The sequence below is a fragment of the Notechis scutatus genome, chromosome 1, assembly GCF_049901735.1.
Source record: "Notechis scutatus isolate UNSWTSFEM ecotype Mainland chromosome 1, rNotScu1.2, whole genome shotgun sequence".
Lineage (NCBI taxonomy): Eukaryota > Metazoa > Chordata > Lepidosauria > Squamata > Elapidae > Notechis > Notechis scutatus.
Window position 1 is genome coordinate 241,300,782 of NC_142009.1, and position 16,060 is coordinate 241,316,841.

At 40.9% G+C, this 16,060-nt stretch overlaps 1 protein-coding gene across 2 annotated transcripts; it reads left to right on the plus strand.

The window, feature by feature from the left end:
• The first annotated feature begins 6,895 nt into the window (after positions 1-6,895).
• On the plus strand, positions 6,896-10,774 carry LOC113412554 (pleckstrin homology-like domain family A member 2). Of its 2 annotated transcripts, none has more exons than XM_087950882.1 (2): positions 6,896-7,592; positions 10,156-10,774. In XM_087950882.1, the coding sequence occupies exon 1, from the start codon at positions 7,128-7,130 to the stop codon at positions 7,548-7,550; it is 423 nt and encodes a 140-aa protein (XP_087807008.1). In that variant the 5' UTR covers positions 6,896-7,127; the 3' UTR covers positions 7,551-7,592; positions 10,156-10,774. The 2 variants fall into 2 exon arrangements, 1 of the variants encoding a protein (XP_087807008.1); XR_015746648.1 differs by having other exon boundaries at positions 6,981-7,887.
• Positions 10,775-16,060: the final 5,286 nt, after the last annotated feature.

Sequence of the window (16,060 nt, forward strand, 5' to 3'; positions counted from 1 at the left end):
TGATAGAGCTCAGCATTTTCTTCCAAGAGACACCTTGGACAGGTTTCTAACAAATTTTGTTAGAGAAGATAGTCTATACTTTTTGCATTTCCCAGTCTATCCCAAAATCTTAAGAGTATTTTTGGTGAACTCTCATCCAAAAACTAATCAAGCCCAATCCTGTTTAGTTTTTCTGAGACCGGCCAAGCTTCCTGATAGCAGTAGAATCTGAAATTTTTACTGTCCTGATGGTTTTACTTGGGTCATGTTCACCTATAAAGGAACAAGATGCACCAAAACGTATTTCAGGACATTTCCTGATGGGAAGCAGTGGTAGTGTGGCATTGAGTATCTTTATCAAATCATACATTCCTTTTTCAGCTGGTCCAAAATGGATGTTCAACATAGATAGTTCATATTCCATAAATGAAAGGGACTGCATGAGTGCTATGTATTAGGTATTAATTGTAGCTGAGTCTATCTGGTGTGATTATTACTTGGTTTTTTGTGTGGATGCTTGTGTGTTTTTAGGGGGCGGGGAGTTTGGCGAGTGGGGGTGTATTTGGGGATTGGTGTGTGTGTGTGTGTGTGTGTGTGTGTTGGGTCTGGTCTCTGGGTGTTATGTGAATTTTGTTGTATGTGTATACTGTGTATATATGTACAATGACAATAAAGTATTATTATTTTTATCCACATCCTGCCTCTGCTTGATTACTTTTGCTATAGCCTGTTGAAATTTGGTTGGAAACTTTGCAGTACCAGGTACTGAATTAAATGAATAGGAACAGCACCCTAATTTTCTGCAGAGGGATAAATGTAGTTTCTGGTGTGTTTAAAGAAACTATTAAAGCTTGAAGCTAACTAAGGCAAAGTTAAATCTTTCTATTTTGATTTTTAATAGGATACATTGGCTAATCTCCATTTGCAGTAGAAAGCATTACCAAACAGGTTAAAGCAATGGAAGCAAAAAATTAATTTATTATTGTATAGTAATTTAAATTAGTCTGAAAGATAAACCAAAATTATGCTAGTAAGGATGATCTTTCATTATGGCAACTCTTTAATGAATAAATGGAACTTCAGATCTATGAAGGCTTGACAGATCAAAAGAGGCTTAGTAAACTGAATAGTCAAATATGCTAAGCATTAATTTATTAATATGTACAGTATGTATTTATTAATAATTATAACTACTCACTGTAGTGATAATTATAATCACTAATTGTATTCTCAGAGTGATTTAATGAATAAGGTGTAATACAAAAATATCTTACATTGAAAGCAATAAAACTATAAGCAGCATAAAATCATCAGCAACTATAGTAATTATTAACTAGGTTGCAAATAAATAATATGAACTTTCTACTTACCGGAAAATGCTTATTTCTCACAACCCAAAGATTTGTATTGTTTTGTAAGAATAATTTGGAAACATTTAAAGATTGCTTAGAGGAAAGGAATGCCAAACTGATAAACATTGGTACACAGGATGACATTATTTAACAGTATTGGTTAATGCCTGCTTGGCTGAAGTAAAGAGGAATTCTCACAGTCTAAGATTCTAGATAATTAAACTTTGACCACTTCCTTTGTGCAAATGCTACAAAAATCCTTTTTTCTTCTTCTTGAAGACTGAGGCCAAAGGAAATCAGTTTATGGATTTATCAAACAAATATCCACTTTGTTTAATTTCAGGAGGCACTTGGGAAATGATGTCTGGATTTTGCCATTACACAACAGAATGATTTCCTCATAACATATGACATCATTTTTTTTTGTTCTCTAATAAAATCATTCATGGAGAAAATCTATGTGGGAGCTAAGAGTTGACGACGACTTGACATACAATCAATCAAATGAAATCATATTGATGTTCATCTGGTATGAACTGATACAGGTAACTATCTATGGAGATTCTCAGTATTCAAATCACAGTGGTCCCAAAGGTTCTTTTCCAAAAGTCAGTTGGACTTAGTTTTTCCTTGAAAATGTTTTGCTTCTGTTGTAAGTCAGAACTGAAGAAGCTTCTTGAATGAGAAGCAAAACGTCTTCAAAGAAAAACAGAATCCAATTGCCTTTTGAAAAACACTTTTTTCAATGTAACTAGTTTTTGAATGTTTTTATTAATAACAATTCAATAGTCATTGGCCATATTACAAGTTCACTGGTCTTCCTCTTTACCTGTCTTTTAATAAGCAGTAAAGGCCTTTTAATCCCAGACAGATTTTATTCCGTGCTTTTAGGAATGCATCAATAATATTTTTAGCTTGGTTCTGTAGCGACTTGCTGTACTTTGCAGTCAGTTTCTGATATTTTGTGGATTATCACATCACTGATGTGACATACTGCTTTAAACAAAGTAATTTCTCCTTCCATCTTGAGTGTTTGCATTTGTTTTTTTTATCTCATGAAACTAGATAAAGCTCTTCAAACTCAATTAGGAATTCAGAGAATGTGCTGCTGTTCCTAGTCTTGCAAAAAGCAATGTTTTCAACTGGACCTGGTGCAGAAGCTTTAGATTTTAAAAAAAAATCATAAATATTTGCACTGCTGATTAATTAGATGCATATTTTTTTGGTTTTAGAATTGTTTATTCAGAAAATATCAACAAAAAAAATAAGAGGGGTTGTTACAGGAAAATCTTGGGAAAGGCCATTCCTGGATGTATGCATCTATTCAGGAAATGGCTATGTTGAGTTTATCCACATATAAATATACACATGTAAGGCATAATATGTGCAAAAAAATGTTCCTGCAAATATAATATTTACTTACTCTCACTCTTGGCATTACTCATCACAACCTCTTGTTTCTTTCCTTTGCCTGGAGCTGCTGGATTTGTCAAACAGGAAACAAACGCTTCTCTTCTGTTACTTTCCCATAGCCACCCATCCAATGCCTAGCCACTTAGGAGAGAACTAAAGTAACTTGAACTGATTGTCTCAAGATCTTCTGGTATGTGTGTTCTCTGGGTAGCCCAGTTACTGAAGGTTGGCAAATGTTTACCTTTTTTTTGCAAGTAATCTTTAATAACCTTTGTCGCTCTTCAACCCACCAACAGTTTGGGACCCTGCCTTTAGATAAACCCAGTCCAAATATGAAAGGTCACCAGGCCCCATTCAAGACTACATATTTGAAATATTTAAACAAATGAATGGAATGCAGACAATGTCCAAAGTCATAAACCACAATTTACAAACCACTATGGATACATTCATATAACATACTAAGCCCAATTCAACAAATCACACTGGCTGATTTCACCTATCATATTCAACTTCTGTACTTTGTAATTATAGTTTATAATTTAGTATATAATATGAACCAAGTCAATAGTGTTATTTTTTTTTTCAGTGAAGCCTGGGTAAGTAGCACCAGAATTGATAAGAACTGCACTTCGTCCACTTTGCCTGGTTTCAGAAACTAAGCAGAACAAAATTAGATTAGTCCTTGGAAGGGAAATCAGGTCAGCTGGGAAGTCCAGGATTACTGGCAAGTTGGAAAAATATCTCCCATGGTGGCAAGGGTTCCCCCTCTTCTCTAAGCCTGTCAAAGAAAGGTCTTTCTGAATAAAGTCTTTTGCCTTCTAAGCAATGCTTAGCATATTATGTGAACACAGCCATTATGATTCAACCCAGGGAGGAAGCACCCGACTTACATTTTACCTAATGTTTCTCACATTTGTATTTCATCAAGGTAACATCTAGATCACACTTTGGGCAAATTCAGATTTGCATTTGGAGGGTGATATAATCTCCCTCACAGAATTGCCACAATGTATCATCAGAGGGAAAAAGAGGAGGTGTGATTTGGTTAACATTACTAAGCAACAAATTATAGGCACTTCAAGAAATGGCTTCTATTCCAGGAACTCTGATATAAAAAGAAGTCACCTTTGTGGAGTGACTGCAGTTGATTCACCAAATGGAGCTTGGCAACAATCTTGAGATAGGCTGTCCTGCAAGACCTAAGTGAGCCAAACAGGAGAGGAGAGGATTCTCCAGTATGTCTCCAGATTTGTAGGGTTGAAGAGGTTGGGGGAGGAACATGGGCCAGTCCTGGAGTCTGGGAAAGGCTCCGATGAGTGCTTTGCGTCGCAGGCAGAGATGGAGCCAGGGACATCTGACAGTTATTGGCTGCCTTCGGAGTCGGACATCAGTGAGGCAGAAGAACAGCTTGAATCTGTTCCCAGTGTGCGCATGCCCAGAGCTGCCAGAAGAAGGGAGCAGCTAAGGAACAAGGGTCGACTTGGGAGTAAAGCCACAGGTGGACGGTGAATGGCCCCTCCCATAGAGCATAAAAGAGGAGCGAAAGGGGGGGTGAGGTTTTGCAGGAGACAGTTCATTTGGGTGAAGATCTGTTCCTGCATTCTTGCCAAGTATTGTTTGCTACAGTGTGGCAACTGAAAGATATTGGCCTGGCAACTCTCCAAGCCTGATAAAGGTCTGTAATTGTGAAATATCTTGAAAGACTGGGGCTTTGCTGGAGAAGCATTCACTGTAAACTAAATAAAAGGGGTTTATCAGGACGAGGAGTCGGCTTCGCGCTGCTGGAGAAGCCTAGGTTAGAGCACCTATGTATGATGCATCCAGCCTCTGATTACAGCCAACATAGGCAATGAATGCAATAGGCTCCGAAAGTTAAAACGCTATGGAAATACCTCATCAGAAGACATGGAGGGACATGGACTTTTTGCATAGTGCAGCTATGCTGGGATCAAGAGCCCCTCAAAATACAAGGGCTTATATTCCTGATTTGCTGCCCTCCAAATGCTTGGTCTCTTGGAACGGCCATTCCTTAATCTTAGAAGCTATTTTAAAATTTGAAATGAATCATATTCATAGATGATTCAAAAGTGATCTTCTCATGTGAGTGCCAGGGAGGATGTTAATTTTCATATAGGACTCAAACAGATTGGAAATGATATTCACAAACTTCTGCTATTTTGTCATCATTTTGTAATCTGCTACTATTGCTTATCATTTCTAGGGCAACTGTTTTATTTATTTTGTTTCTTATTATTGTCTGCAACTAATGGAATCCCAAACACTGGGGTTTTCATATAAATGTTAACATTTGTGTTTCTACATACATGCCTAAATGTATGTTTTATATTTCTCTGTGTTGGAAGAAACGTCCATCTGGGTTCAATTCCAAGTGGGGAGAAAGACACTGGAAACTCTCTTTGAACTTCCTGTTCCTGTGGCAAGGGCAGGTATCCTATTGGCTGCTGTCAGACTCCCATGGGGCTATGCAGTGATAGTTGAGGTTGTCTGTGTCCCAGGCTTGCTTGAATCTTGCTGGGTGATGCAATGAAGGGCAATTTCCTATTGTTGATGAATGGCCTGCCCTGAAGGATAATCCCATCATCCTGGAGCTGAGGTCTTTTGTTTTGTAGATAGACTGGCCCAGTCTTTTGTCTTGTAGATAGGCTGGCACTAAAATATCTGCTGAGGGCAGGGAGCTGGGAATCTTTTGTTTCTGTTTCCTTTAAGATTTTTACTTCTCTTTTAGGGAAATATTCTGCCTTTTTAAATATTTCCTAGAATATTTCATTCTTCTAGGAGAGGGGTAGGTGCTAACGTTCTACATGTGAATGAACAATGGATGCTTCCATGTCCCCTGACTAATGACCTTGGTTGCTAAGGAGTGAGTTGGACTTTTGCACTGTGGTGTAAAGCAGGGATCCCCAACCTTTTCGGACGCGCGGCCCGGTTCCGACATCAGCTGGGCGCGCTGCCCGGTACGGCGTCAACTGGGCGCCGCCATCTTTTATAACGGCGCTTCCGGTGGCGTCACCGGAGCGCTGTTCGTCATACAAAAGATAAGCGGCTGCGCTTTCTGGTGAGCTTTTTCGGGTAGAAATGGCTTTCTACCCGGAAAAGCTCACCGGAGCTTGGCGCCGCCATCTTTTATGACGAAACAGCGCTTCCGGTGAGCTTTCTGCCCGGAAAAGCTCACCAGAAGCGCTTTTTACCAAAAAGATGGCGGCGCCCAGCAACCAGCGCCCGGTAAGGCTTGTTCCGCTGACCGGTACCGGTCCGCTGGACCGGCGGTTGAGGGACCCCTGGTGTAAAGTAAGGAGGAACTTTTCACTTGGGTTCAAGCATCACCCTTGGCAAAAGCAGGCAATTGCAGTATCTCAGGCTTTTGCAAATCAAGTCCTGTCTCACAATGCTCAGCTTGCTCAGATCTCCAAGACCAGCTAAGTTCACTCTATCAACCATCTAAGAAGTAGGCAGAAATCAGGGGCTGGGTATGCCACGACAATCTGCTTTCCTTCCTGCATCCTAACCACTGATCTATGATGTTAATGATGTTATAAACTTCTTCTTCTTCACTTCCCCTTTTACCACTTTGGGTGTCCAGGGAGGTACAAAGTTGTATTTCTTTCTCTTCTGGCGGTCTGGACCACTGTTCATTGATGTTGTTGTAGTCGTGTGTCTTTGATGCCGCCTCTTTGTTATACTTTAGCAATTAACAACAAAAAAAAACCCACGAGAAAACTCTTTCCATCTTGCATTCTGAACTCCGAACTTTCTGGTAATTGCCCGCGATGGTTTTCTCGCACGCAGGAATGCGCCACCATAATAACTTCAGCTCCTACAAAAGTAACTTGATTCCCTTGGCCTCGAATAGAAGACTTTTGAGTCAATGTGGCTCACGTATTCGATTGCCAGCTAGTAGGGCAGTTGTCTATCCCCGTTAAGTGAGGAGGAAATGGGAAATTTACAATCGATCTTTCCGTCAAATGGGCAATCCTCACAGCACCCGCAAAAATGCCTTTGTTTTCATTCCATCGTTGTGTTTTTTTAAACCCTCCGCTTCGGCTACCAAGTCTCCCCAACCGCCCCCTTCAGGGGGCGCGATCTGAGGCGTGGGTTAAAGAACGCGGGCGGAGAACGGAGGGAGGAGTCCCGTCTGGCACCAGGGAATCGGGCGACAGCGTGGGCGGAGAGGCTCGCAGCAAGGTGGAGCCGCCGCCCGAGACGATAAACGGAGCTCTTCGCGCAGTAGCACGACGCGCAGCCACCGGCACCCGACAGAACCGAGCGGGCGAGCCGGCATCGTTTTCGCGTGGCGCGGCGGCGACGGCGGCAGCAGCAACAGCAGCAACAAAGCGAGAGCGGGCCGGGAGCGCGGGCAGCATGAAAGGGCCGTCGGTCGGGCCGGCGTCGGAGGTGATCCGCGAGGGCGAGCTGGAGAAGCGCAGCGACAGCCTCTTCCAGCTGTGGAAGAAGAAGCAGGTGGTGCTGAGCAAGGAGAGCCTGAGCCTCTTCTCGCCCGAGGGCGGCGGCAAGGCCCGCGCCAAGGAGCTGCGCTTCGGCTCCATCCAGAAGGTGGACTGCGTGGAGCGCACCGGCAAGTACGTCTACTTCACCATCGTCACCACGGACCGCAAGGAGATCGACTTTCGGTGCCCGGGCGAGAGCTGCTGGAACGCCTCCATCACCATGGCGCTCATCGACTTCCAGAACAAGCGCGCCATCCAGGACTTCAAGAGCCGGCAGGAGGCCGTCGAGCAGGCGGCGACGGGCAGTCGGGACCGGCGTTTGGCTCGGGCGCCCTGAGCCCCGCGCCCGGCCAGTCCCGCGCGGACCAGCCTAGCCGAGGTGAGAGGACGTAGATGGTTCCCAAGGGCTGCGGACGAGCGTCCGGAAGAGATTCAAGAGGGTTGGCGGCGTGATGATTGACGCCTCTTCAATTATGATTCCTCTTTAGTTATGCACACACATACCCGCCACCGCTCCTTTATTCTCTTGCCAGCTGTCGGCTTTTCTTGGAGTCAAGAAGATTGAGTGTTCCGGTTCCTTAAGTGGGCAGTGAAGCTAAATGAAAGGCGCCTTTGCAAAAGGGGCTTCTCGTAGCTTGGCTTCTTGCCTAGACGGAATAGACACTGTTATGAAAGTGAGCTGCAAGTCTAATGTGTTTGCTAATGAATTGGGCTATTCTCTGTATAGAGTGTAGTGCAACATGCTAGGTAAACCATGGTTCACAAATCGGCTGTTTTTTGTTTTTTGTTTACATAGGGAACTAAGCCAGCTAAATCATTATGGGAGTACTGGTGCGGTTCACACATCAAACTGAGATACACTGTATTTATCTGTGAGCAAGATGACTCTGAATTTTAGATTGCTATCCTTCAAAGAGGAAACTAAGAAAAAACATCATTTGCCTTTTCTGCAAATGTAAGATGATGAAGCCATTTAAATAGCTAATTATGAGAGGGAAGGGAGAGATAGAATTTCAGGTCGATTTAATTAATGTTTGATTTTGCATCTCCATTGACATTTGTAAACCATGGTTTAGTATGATGGGCAAACTTAGATTGAGAATCCCAAACTGCAGAATCACACAGATGGTTTTTTTTTTTCATAGTGAACATGGGAGTTCTTGCTGTTTTTTTAAATAATGACCTTGCAGTGCAGCCTTGTAGCCCATTACTATAATCTGTGTCTTCTTCCCTTCTGAAACTAGTATTTTTACCACGTGCAACTCATGTTCTGACAAACATGGAAATGTGCAAATATAGTGTTATATATATACATGCACTTTCCATCATAGCGAGGGCTCTTCATTGCTTTAGATTTAAAGACAAAATAAAATGATGCTTTGAAATACATATTAGCAATTTTCTAAACCAAATACATCTTTTCCCAGGTTTGCACTGCTCCTACCAAGCCTGCATGGTTGTAGGGAAATATGCTGCTGCTTTAAAAGTTGTTATTGGGTGCACAGTTTGTTTTGTTTTTTTAAAAAAAATACATTTAAAGATCACCTAGAGAGGAAATGCTTTGCTAATACAAGGGAAACAGGATAGAAAGCAGCCATTGAACTAGTACTGATTTCTTCACAAAATGTGTTCACTTTCTTTTCTCTCCTTGAGTAACTTGAGCTATGGGTGACACATACAGCACCTAGTTCTAGAAATGCATATTTAACTGCAGGATGAAGTCACCAATGCTGCAACTAATGTCTTTGATAGGAGGCAGTGATCTGTAGAAGTAGCCAGAAATGCAAAGATATATACCAGCCTTAACAACAGATCATACCCAACTTAACCAATCAATCATGTTAGTGGGGGATTCATTGTAACTGTAACCACTAAGGAAGAATGAGCTAGTATCATTGTTCTTGTAATAGGGGATAAAGGATAATTTTAAAAATTCCATTAATGCTATTTATATACTCCTGGCTTAGCATTTTTCTTGGTTTTATTAAAACACAATTCAATTCAAATGGATGCACAAAGGCAGAAGGAGATCTCGCAACTGCTAACATTTAAGCAATGTTATACACTGAACAAAAATTCTTAGGGGATACAAATGTCAAGTGATAAGGTTTCATAGAGAACATAACACTTATTTCTAAAATACATTTATTCAGTTCTAAGATGCTTATTAAAGACTAATGGAACATTGTGAAATGTCTTAGCAATCATCCTTAGGGTTGAAAGTTCTTCTGGAGATCCCTGTAGGATATGCCTTGATCCTTTATTGCCGAAAGCTTGTTGTGTCTCTGTGGTTTGCCCTGTCATTTGAGAAGCCCTTGGAAGTTCAGATGCTTTGCAGCAGGTGTGTCACAGTTTCATCAATTTCAAGTACCATAGTGCCTTCTCCAGTCAGATGCCTTCCAGATGTCCTAAGGCCATAATCAGCCTCTCCCAATTCCCAGCATTGGTTTTCATGCATTGGTCAATTTGAGTGCCAACACAAATAGAACACACCAGGTGTACAGGACAAAAGTACTCTCAAAGTACTTTGCTAATGGGAAGTCTCAGTAAAGAATCTCTAAGGTGCAGGCCAAATTTGACCAGTAAAAGTAATCAGTCAGAACCTTACAGACCCAAACTTAAATACGTTTCCACCACTTCATGATGTTGAGACAGTAGTTGTTACTGTGTAAGTGAGACAAACATTTACCATTTGTGCTAAGTCACTTGGTTTCTGATCTGAAAAGTAACTGCTGCTTTACTGATACTATTTTTAGAGGTCATCTCATTTAAACACTAAATAAATTTAGGAGGAAGTCTCGTATACAACCTGTTTGGAAGCTAAGGAAATACAGTAGTGGGTGATCTATGTATTGCATTCTGGTAGGGGAAAAAATGATTTGTTTATTCTGTTGAGAAATATTTTTATTCCATTGATTTTCTCCCCCTTTCTCCTGTTCTAGAGCATGACCATGGAACACAAACAAGATTTAATAACTTGGATTGTGATTGGATTGTGCTGGTGCAGGAAATTAATGAAGAAAAGCAAAGAAGGAGGATGGAAGTTGCTAGGTTTCTTCAGATCGAATGAAGCTGCTGAATTGAATAGTTGAACTAAAAAGCACTTGCAAACCAAAGACCCTTTGAAAAACCAAAGCCTGGTTAACCAAGCAAGAGATCCAGCTTGCGAATTGCTATTTTCTTTTCTATTTATAAGATAGACAATTCTGCACCATTTGGTGGGGAAAATACTTTTAAATTATTTGTAATAACAATTTTATATTTTTGATTAATGTTTTTAACAATGCTTTTGTGTTCACATGTCCATTCCAGGTAAACTATGTTCATTTTATCTTCATATCCCAAACAAGTCTCATGGACAGAAATTTTTGTAATGCTCAAGAGTATTCTGATTTTGGAGTAGTCTGATAAATGCAGTACTTTACAGGCATCTGATCTCTGAGTAATATTGTCATGTCTGGCTGAAATTCTTTTCAAATAGCAGCACAAAAATAATGTAATTGTGAACAACTAATTTTGGCTCCTTAATGGCTAAATAAAATTTCACCTGAGTTCAAGGTATAGTAGAGGGACTAAGAAGCCTTTGAGGCCGGCCAAAGTTTGCCCACCTCTTTAATCTATAGACTAAATCTGCAGCCTTCCCCACCCCACTTCTGAACCTTCCCCCCACCCCCCATGTTAAAAAGGGGCTGGTAGGAAGACAAGATGATGTTCAATACCTAATTCACTTACAGTTTGGAACCGGGGAGGAATTCTAACAAATTTAAAATATCCCATACTCATCTCTTGTTTTTTTAGCCACTTTTATGGAGTGTAGAAAATTATTTTACTTATAGAAACAGCCATTTCTCTGCTTGCATAAGGTTCTTGAGATTAAAATTCACGTACTGCCTATTGGAGAGAAATTAAGACTTATTATTTTCAGGGGAACCTATTTCCAACTAGATGACCCCTTTTCTGGGTCATATAATTCTATGGGTATTAGCTTCTTATGAAAGTGTCCTCAAACCCCCACAATGTTGGCATATTATGTGACGCACATTGTTTTTTAAAAAATAATAATTTGGAACAGCAGTGAAAGCTTTCCCATTGTCATGCACTAATTCGCTTGGAGAAGACTGAATTAAAATTATCTCTAATTAGCAGCACCCGGTCAGCATATTGTTGTGCAGTGTAATTTCCTCAATGCATCACTCAGGCTTTTGAGATACCACTAGAAGGGTGTCTAGCATCAGCAATCCTGATTAATTATGTGGTGCACAATTAAACAAGAGTCCAAGAAAACCTCCAGGCCAGCCTTTCTCCCCACTCACCCCACAGAGAAAGGGGCTCAGGTTTCTTTGATCAAAGTCTATTTGAGAGGAAGCTTTGATAAGTTCCAGATGCCATCACAATTGCCTTTCTCTCCTGTCTCTGTTTTGGAACTGCAGACCTAAGTCCCTGGTCCATCATTCCATAGCTTCACTAGCTTAACATTTTGACTATTTCACAGAAATAATGTCTTCATCAGAATGTTCCTGGGGAAGGAGGCGAGAAGGATGATAACTTAGTATTTTTCCATGTGTGTTATTTTTAAAAGCTCCAGAATACAGAATGTTTTAATGAATCAGAAGAGATTTACTTGATGAAAACGTTAAACAGATTACAAATGATTCCCATAAGTAGAAACTGGGCATTAAGATAATTGGATGTCAGGTCAGTTTTACCTGTCTGTTCAAGGTAAAGGTAAAATCATGATGACTGCACCAAGGTATCTGTCTTTCTTGGCAACATTATGGATCTATTTGCCTTTGCTGTTTGCCAGGAAGTCTTTCTAGTCCAGCATTAGCTTTCAAGATTATTTAGTCAAATACTGTACTGCTACTTCCTGAATTGCTAATCTGTTAGAGTACTGGGTATGAGTACTATTAATGTGTTTCATTTTTTTTGGTAAATTACTTCAGGAGCTTAAAGCAGTGCACATAGCCCTCCCTCTTCCACTTTTCCCCATAACTATACCAAGATAGGTTAGACCAAGAGAGAATGATTGGGCTCAAAATCACCCAGTGGCCTTCCATGGATAACAGTGGACTAGAACCTGTTCCAACATCTTAACTGCACATCACACTGGCCTCCTTTGGTTCAACTATGGTAACTTTCTATTCCCATAAAGTCAATTGTTGAGCATCAGCATAGCCCAGCCAAACCTAATCTAGGATACCTAGCAGTTTTAATTATAGCTATTAACGATCTGCTTGGAAGTTGGGTTGGGTTGTCTGTCTCAAGGCTTCTTCCAAAAACAATTAGTGGTACAGTAGAACCCAGGGCAGCCAATGTTGGGCAATGTGCAGCTCTTGTGATACTGAATCCTGATTTAGGGAACAAGGAGAATTTTAATCCAGCATATTTGGAGGAGTAGAAGATGCTCACCCTTGGAAAGACAAAAAGAAAAAAGAAAAACAATTGCATCAGCTTAATTGAATCCAACCTCATTCTGCCATGGTTAGACCTAAAGCATCACTTGGATGAAGCTGTGAACACCTGGGAATCAAAACACAACAGCACGGGGCTTTCTGCAAAGTTGCTTCCTTATTTAGCATCGTAGAATTACAGGTTCAAGCAAAGACTGTCTTTCGGTGGTTGTTTACTATTAACACAGGTTTAAAATACTCCGTCTTTCAGTTATCAGCGTACTGTACAGATGATAAAAAGAGGAAAACTACAGCGTAAGCGCACAAAAATCAAATGACTAAAATACCTGGGTGAGATTTGAATGAATAAAACTTGCTATGCTGCCATTACTGGGGTGGGGGGATTTTTCCATAGCTGGAGGCTCACAGCTGAGATGGCTATGACACTAAAATTATCAAGAGGGGTACTGCTTTTCAGTATGGGGGGAAAGGCCTTTGCAACCTTTGGGCCCCATACCATTTAGGACTTTAAAACCTAACCCTAATTGCACATGATAACTGCTGCAACACTATTACATGTACAAAAATGAACCATCCACAATGGAGGAATGGTTGGTAAAGATGGTACAATTAACATATGCCGAATTAATTTGTTTCATTAGGGAAAGAACGATAAGCACATTTATTAGTGATTGGGAACCTCTTATGGACTTTTTACTGAAGAAAGAAAAAATGAACTTGTAATTAGAGAAGGTACACTATGGAAAGTTGGAAATTATAATGTAACATCATGGGTGGGATCCGACAGGGTTAACTACTGGTGGCGCGCCTGTAAATCGTCATCAGCATGCTGCGTGCAGAGAAGCAGCCTTTCAAAAGCCCCTTTTTCCTGCTTTTAAACTGCGGCTGTGCCTCGCATGGCAGCTGAAGTTGAAAAAATCAGGAAATAAAGGTTAGGTAAGAGCCCAGGTGGGCGGGTGGGCAAAAACATCAGCAGACATAGAACCGGTTCTATGTCTGCTGCTATTCAGAGCTACCGGTTCTACAGAGGTGGACAAAACCAGTAGAAACCCACCCAGGCATGATATTCCCTCTGAAAAAAATTGGGGCCGCCAAAAGAGACCCCCACCACCGCACGCCAAGAAATCGCTGCCCAGCTCCTTCGCACCGCCTGCCTCGCACCGCCGCCGTGCACCGCCCGCCCGGCACTGCCTGCCCGGCCTCTCGACGCGTGCCGGGAAGGAAAGGCAAACCAGGAGCCGCTGCTGCTTGCAGCGCCGCCGCGCTCTTCCTTTGCCTTTCCTTCCTGAGGCAACACGGGACTGAGCCACGAGGCACCCTGTATCGGGGCCCACCCTGTATATTAAGGGTAACATATAAATTCATTTATAACTACGTAATATTAAAAGGCAGTTTTTTATAATCCTTTTTCTTTATCTGTTCACTTTTTTCTTTATTTCTTCTCTAAAATTAGTATTGTTTTTATCTTGTTAAAATTTTATTAAAAATTACATCCACACAATTGCACACACTAGGACGTTGGTGTAGTTAGTCTTGATTATAACATGTATAGATAAGGAAAGATTTCAATAAATATTCCTTGGTAAAGAAAAGACTTTGGATCAGACATAATGAGGTCTTTCAGGAACCAGTACAGCTGAAAGAAACAGGTATACCCTTCTCCGTTATTAAAAGGGAATGCAAGCAACGTTGCACAGTAGTATGGTAGATATCGGATCTCCTTAGATAGCTGTAACTCCTGCATTACAGAATGTTCAGTGATGTTCTTGCATGGCAGCGAAATATCACTGGGCCAATTACATAAAGACTTCATTGTGTGCGTCTCTTCAATTTCTTTTTATATTTTTCAATACATTTGGAATCTATTCAGCTTTTAATTCCACATTGTCTTCTTGCAGCCTGGCCCTAAATTCTGCTTAGGGTAAGAAACCAAGTCCAGGTAAGTTCAAAATATTTATTAAGCCAACATAAATTGGGGACTTTGTTTTTTCTTTGCACCCAAGGGCTACAAAATTCCTAAATGTCACAATGGAGATTTGGCCGAGACTATAGTATTGGATGCCAATCTGATTGTGAAAACTTTGAATCATATCAGATAGATTCATGCCACCAGCAGGTTTTTTTCTTTTAAGTCTTTCATTTCCCCCAAACTAATGTCAGTGTATTATATGCTGCCCATTAATAAAGGAGAAAATAGGAAAAGAAAATCCTGAAGAGGTGGGGGAGGGGAGGTTTAAAAACGGACCAGGGTCAGTAAAAATACTGTTCTATACTAGTAATAGTAGCATAGTAGTTATGGTAATAGTACGCTGCTAGTAGAAATAATAAAGCATAGAAGTAGAAGTACAAGTGAACATTGTGCAACACCAACAGTAAGAGAAGTAGGATATAGTATAGATCAGGGGTGTCAAACTCACGTCATCACGGCAGCATCACGTGATGTATTGTGACTTTCCCCCCACCTCGGCTAAACTGGGCATGACCAGTGCTTGACGCATCTGGACCACGGGCCACGAGTTTCGCAGTCCTGGTGTAGATGTTAGAGAATGAATCAATACACATATCTGTATATTTCACTTTTGTATCTTAGATATACAGTATTTTCTGAAATAAACTATCTCCCTTATAGAAAATCTAAGTCTAGGGTTCAATGCTTTTGTGGATCTTTTGAGTTTGAACTGGGTATAACTAAAAAAGAACTTGTGACACAGATGTTATCGGGTAATACTAACGGGATCGGATCATCATAGGATATTAGCTGTTCCAAGTAAAGCTGTCCTTTGCAATTGACCAATTGTCGGTGCCGATGATGCTCAAGTGATGCTCCAGATGTTTAAGGATCACATTCAAGGCACCTATTACTATTAATACTATCATTGCTTTCTTTTGCCAGTTGTTTTACTTCTATTTGCAGGTCTTCGTATATTGTTATTTTCTCCAATTCTTTCTCTTCTCTTCTGCTGTCTTCAGGTACTGCAATATGCACTAACCAGACTTTTGCCTTTATTGACAATTGTTACTTCTGGGGCAGGTTATGCGGAAGGTGCTTGTCTGTTTGATTTCTAAAGACCCCGAGCACTTCAGCTTCATTTTCTATTACTTTCTCTATTGTGTTGTCCCACCAGTTCTTGTTTGCAGGCAATAGATTTCTTGTGAGGTATCCTAATGTGCCATTGATGTACTTTGCCCTGTGTCAGTCTGTACGATCTTACAGCAGTTAATAAGATGGTCCACTGTTTCTTCAGTTTCTCTGCAGAAAATGCAGGTTCTACTTCTTTTGCTGTTGATCTTCATATGCGTCAAGTTCTTCCCAGGAACCTATGATTGTTGTATTGTACTGGTATAGTATACAGTACATGCAGATCCAAGTAGTGTGGTCTTTTGTCATTGGCAGATGGAAATGTTGTCAAAGGACAGTTTTTTTGAAGTGTCACCC

What these genes read in the sequence shown, in the direction of transcription:
- LOC113412554 (XM_087950882.1), top strand. Translation starts at nt 7,128, where the DNA reads ATGAAAGGGCCGTCGGTCGGGCCGGCGTCGGAGGTGATCCGCGAGGGC.